At 36.2% G+C, this 5,004-nt stretch overlaps 1 protein-coding gene across 1 annotated transcript in view; it reads left to right on the top strand.

The window, feature by feature from the left end:
- Positions 1–1,503: 1,503 nt before the first annotated feature.
- The window catches only part of DNM1L (dynamin 1-like), a gene marked incomplete at its 5' end in the record, with an annotated part of 27,517 nt that continues 24,016 nt past the window's right edge, over positions 1,504–5,004 (top strand). Inside the window, one exon of the mRNA XM_010134771.1 lies at positions 1,504–1,651. Within this exon, the coding sequence (XP_010133073.1) occupies positions 1,504–1,651 (148 nt within the window). The remainder of the gene's footprint in view (positions 1,652–5,004) is intronic.

The following is a 5,004-nucleotide window of genomic DNA, read 5'->3' as shown; positions in this document are numbered from 1 at the left end:
GCTTTGTGTACAAGTCCTGTTTTAATAGGTTCTAATGCTCTCATGTAATATGTTTCTATCTTGGCTTACTGCAGTAGTAGATAGCACTGGGGTCCCTGTTCTCTGCCGATCTAGTTTTTGTTTTTAGAAAAGTCACCTAAGATATTTAAAAGATATTCAGTGCCACTTTTTTTTCATGTTATGGCAGGTTAAATACTCAATTTATTATTTGCTTGAAATCTTGAATCTATTCTTTTAGAACTGGTAAGCTGAATTGAGGTCGTATAGCAGTAACGCGCGTTCTGACTGTCAGAAGCATCTGTTGTTTTTGTGTTGCGTGTGTGGGGTTTTTTTAAGAGAATTGTTTGTTAGCAGCACTAATACAGAAACATTCCCTAGCTGAAAGTAGTGATTGTCAGAGTGGTTGCCTCATGGCATGCCCCTGTTGACTTTCCAGCTGCAGAAACCTGGAAGACTTTATTAATACAGTTCTATTAAAAAGACAAAATCTTGTCAGTCAAAAGTATGTTGACATATCTGGGTCTGTTGTTTATTGCCAGTTCTAACATGGTAGTGGTCTTGAATCGCTCTTAAAACCAATGTGTTCACAGCTGCTTATTGGACAATGTAGCCCAATTCTGCATTTTATAGAAAAGTGTAACAGGAGAACATTTTAAATGTAGACTCTCAAAGTGAACTTGTAATTTCACAGCCTTTCAGTATTTCAGAACTTCTTACAGTTTGATATTATGTAGCAGATGTTTGCAGTCAATTCATTTGTAAGTACTCATACATATACAGAGAGATGATATGAAACACTGTTTGTTTGTAAATTTAGAGTATAAAACAATGCCTGCACTTATGAAGCTGATATAATACATTATACACAGAAAACCCAAACTGAAAGTAGTGTAAGATTGTAATAGCTTAATGTACTCCAGTGTACATATTTAGTATTTTTTTTTATAATGCCGCTGTTAGTGTTAGTATGGCCAGTGAATGTTAATACTAACAGAAGGATAAGTTCCTTAGTCTACAGAGTGAAGTGTTACTGCAAGATGTTAGAAATGACATAGCAGAAGACATAGAATTTCTTTCTGAGCAGTGTAAGGAAAAAAATTCCGAAGGTGTTTCTGGAGACATTAATATTTGGGTAGGGAATCTTAAATAGGATATTAATTTTTCTGAAACCTATTATGTGTTTAATTTAATATGTGTTTAATATGTAAATAAATACATCTATCTACATGACTTTTAAGTATTCCATGGCTTTTAAGTATCCTAAGCACAGGATTTAGACAGTTACTGGTTTATAGCAGACTTGTGTCCTTTAGTGCCTGTGCAGTGTGATACCACAGTGAATGATGTGATATCGCAGTGTGTCTATCAAATGCTTCTTTGGGCACTGTATAGCAGAGGACAGAATAGAGCACTATTTGCAGGAGTGATGAAAATAAGCTAAAACTAAAATATTGCAGCATTTTGATGTTTAAGAAAATCATATAGCTGTCTTCCAATTTTCAGAGCAGTGGAAAGAGTTCGGTGTTGGAAAGCCTTGTGGGGAGGGATCTGCTCCCACGAGGTACTGGAATTGTCACCCGGAGACCCCTTATTCTGCAGCTGGTGCATGTTTCCCCAGAGGATGGTCGGAAAACATCTGGAGACGAAAATGGTAGGTGTGATCCAAGAGTGTGTTTTGCCTAGTTAGAGAAAGAGACTTTTAATCTTTCTTGTCCATTTGACTGAAAAATCAGTTCTTGTAATCTTAAAACTCGAGTTTGCTTTTTGAAATGTACTTGGAAGAAAACACAGCTGTTGTCACATATGTTCTGTCCATTTTGCAAATGTCACAAAGTCGAATTGTTTGGATGTTCAAAATATCTTTAATGTCTTAAGCTTTCCTGTTTGTTCTTAGGAAATGCTTTTGAGAAAAGCAGGCTGAAGAAAGCTTTTCAGTTATGATAATGATTGTCTGGAGTGTAGAGAACATTGTTTTCTTGTGTGTCTTTTTCTTTGCCTCCTATTTTGCTGTGCAAATAAGGTTTTCCTTGAGGGAATGCATAGGTGACTTTTTAGAAGGAGGTTAGGAAATACATAAGTTCTGAATAGAGCAGAAGGAGGAGAAAGGAAAAACCTGTAGTAGATGCAACAGAATTTAAACAGAATTCAATGAGCCTGTGTGGTAGCTTATAGAAGGTATCTTACTGGGCTGCACTGAGAGATTCCAAGCACATGAAGAACAACACTAAATGTTCTGAAGCTGTCTAGGTTGAAGCTTGTGTCTTCTGTTGTGTTCCTATATTCTCCTTCAGCAGATCAAGAAAATAATCTCATTTGTCCGTTGAGAGTTTAAATGCTCATTCTATGCTAATAGTGCTTTTGAACTTAGGAAAGAGGAGCAGGGTCATATCCACTTTCTGATAGTAAGATAAATGTTAGCTTTTTGATGTTGACAGTAAAAAGTACACAGACTTTTGATGGTGAGATAAACTTAGGGCTATAATTATTAATTCTCACTGTGTTAGAATGTTTTTGTATTGCTAGCAATAGTAAGTCAAGGTAACAGAAGTTCTTTACAGTATTTGTTTTCATGTAGTATTTATAGCCTTAGATTTCTGAAAAACAGTTACTAGTATTATGCAGTTTAAAAGGTTTAAGTTCCAATTTTCATTATTGCTGCAAGCAGAGAACACAGCTTGGGTTCATAACAATTAAGAACTTAAGTGTGCAATCCAGAGTGCACTGGATTGTGAGAGGTTGTAGGACAGTTCAGGTTGGAAATAATCTCCTCCTCAAAAAAGGGACAACTGACCAAGTCACCTCGGGGCTTTTTCCACTTGGTTCTTGAAAACCTCCAAGGGTACAGAATTCAGAAAGTCTTTGGGCAACCTTTTACAAATGACTCATTTGATCTCTTTCATTGTGGTTTTATGTTACTTGCGTTGTGCAGTGTATAGTTTCTTGTACTTTTCAGAATGCTCTGAGTGATTGTGAGTTGTAGGATAAAACATTTTCTTCTGCTCTGCAACTTTACAGGTATAAAAGATGGGTTTGTAGTTAGAGTATTCAGAGTTAAAGCATGTAGCTTGCATTTGATCTGGGTATTCAGATTTTACATTTTAAAAGGGTTAATGATACTGCATAAGGATATTGGGCTAAATTAAAATGTTTAAGGTCCATTTAAATCTTTCGGGGAAAAAATCAATATGTAAGACGTACACGGTTTAATCTCTTCTTGATGTTCCTTTAAGAGAGATGTGGGCTCGTGTGGTGAGAATAAACAAATATTTATTACTTAACCAGTTGTGTTTGAAATGTCTGTCTTCTCCCTCCAAAGTTCAGGCAAATCACGGTTTAAATGATTTTGTCACTGATCTGGCCTAGCATATGTACAGGTTGTGGTGTTACGTCTGAGAAGTGGATTAAGTAGCTTGGAAAGAAAAAAGATGTCAACCTCTTATCCTGCCTGTTCTGTTGGACATTGTAATAGGTTCCTACACTATTACAGGTCATATTTTTGTTTGTTATGAGGTGGATGTTGAGGTAGAATTTAAGAGATTTCCCTCTGGGAAATCTATCTATAGTCTTGCGGAAAAGGCTTTTCTCTGAGGGATTTCTTCAGTTGGAAATGGAACATTGGACAAGAGAGTATCATTCTCAGCATGCTGCTTTCTGAATGTACTGGTAATGAACTCTCTGTATACACTGATACTTTTATGCAGCTGCCTCTTCGTTTTGTGATTTGTCACCTTAATCTGTCTTAATGCTTGCTCTAGATATGTACTAGTATTGCATATAAATACATCCATTTAAAAATAATACTAGTCTGTAGTTCTTAAATTTTAGCTGTCTTGAGTGTTTGCATCTGGGAAGCTCCCTTGTTTTTAACACAAAGCATTTTGAATTGCTGTGGTATTCATTTAATTGCCTTGACTTTATGACTAAAAAGGGTCTCTCTGATACCTTAATTTTGAATTTTCTGATGCACGTGAGCTGCCAGAAAACATAAGTTCATACCAATTTACATTTTTTTGTGGTTTTGGGGGGTGGTTTTGTTTTTGATTTATTTTTTGAATTTTTAAATTTGATTCTTGGGAGCACATTGGGAAAGATGGTTGAGAAAGCATTTCAGCCAGACATTTGGACTAACTTCTGGTTTTCTAACATGCAACATTGAAGATCGCCTCTGCTGTTCCTCAAAGTCACTGATGAGCTGTGTGATGCTCCTGTGTTGTGGTTACTGCAATAAATGAAGATAGTCAGAAAATAGCAGAGGTTAAGTCTCCATTAAATGTGAAGAAGTGCTGTATTTTCATAACATGATATTTCAGACTGGTACATGTATTCTACAGGGATGTGTGTGGTTTGGTGTGAAGGAAATGTTTTCGTTACACTTTTGCTGTTTATTGTTTGCCTCTAGTGATGAGCACATATGGTCTGTTTTATGTGGTGATACCACACTGTGGTGTTCTCTCATCAAATTGCAAGAGAAGCAGTGTCTATGAGAGGATTGGGCCTGATCTCATGAATTGTTAAATTGGTTGAATAGCCAAGACCTATTCTGGTCGCTTATGCATTTGTTAGGAAATGGAAAAAAGAAGGGAACGTATCAGTCATCAATTCGTAAATGTTTCTATTTTTTTTATCCAACAGAGGAAGCTGAACATTGTTCAAATTCTGAACAAGTAAAATTGTTATGGAACACGGGAATAGTTAATACAGATCTGTTTCTTGCTAAATCGACACTGTTTTGTCAGCCTCTTGCTCTCTATTTCAAACAGGAATCCCTTACCCCTAGCTGGGGAGTAGTGTGGTCTGCTTCATTGTACTTATCTTTCTAGAAGCGTAAGAGAAAAAGAGATTTAACTCAGAAGAACTCACCACAGTGTCTAGGATGGAAAAAATAGTACAACATACAGAAGGGATTGGAACATGTGCACATCAATTTTTTTTTTCCCACAAGTTGTTTTTTTCTTATATATAATTTAGAAAAAGAGAACTAGGAAATGATTAGGTGATGGGGTG

The sequence above is a fragment of the Buceros rhinoceros genome, unplaced genomic scaffold (assembly GCF_000710305.1).
Source record: "Buceros rhinoceros silvestris isolate BGI_N320 unplaced genomic scaffold, ASM71030v1 scaffold31194, whole genome shotgun sequence".
Classification (NCBI taxonomy): domain Eukaryota; kingdom Metazoa; phylum Chordata; class Aves; order Bucerotiformes; family Bucerotidae; genus Buceros; species Buceros rhinoceros.
Note: the sequence above shows the minus strand (reverse complement) of the source record. Positions and strands in the feature narration are given on the sequence as shown.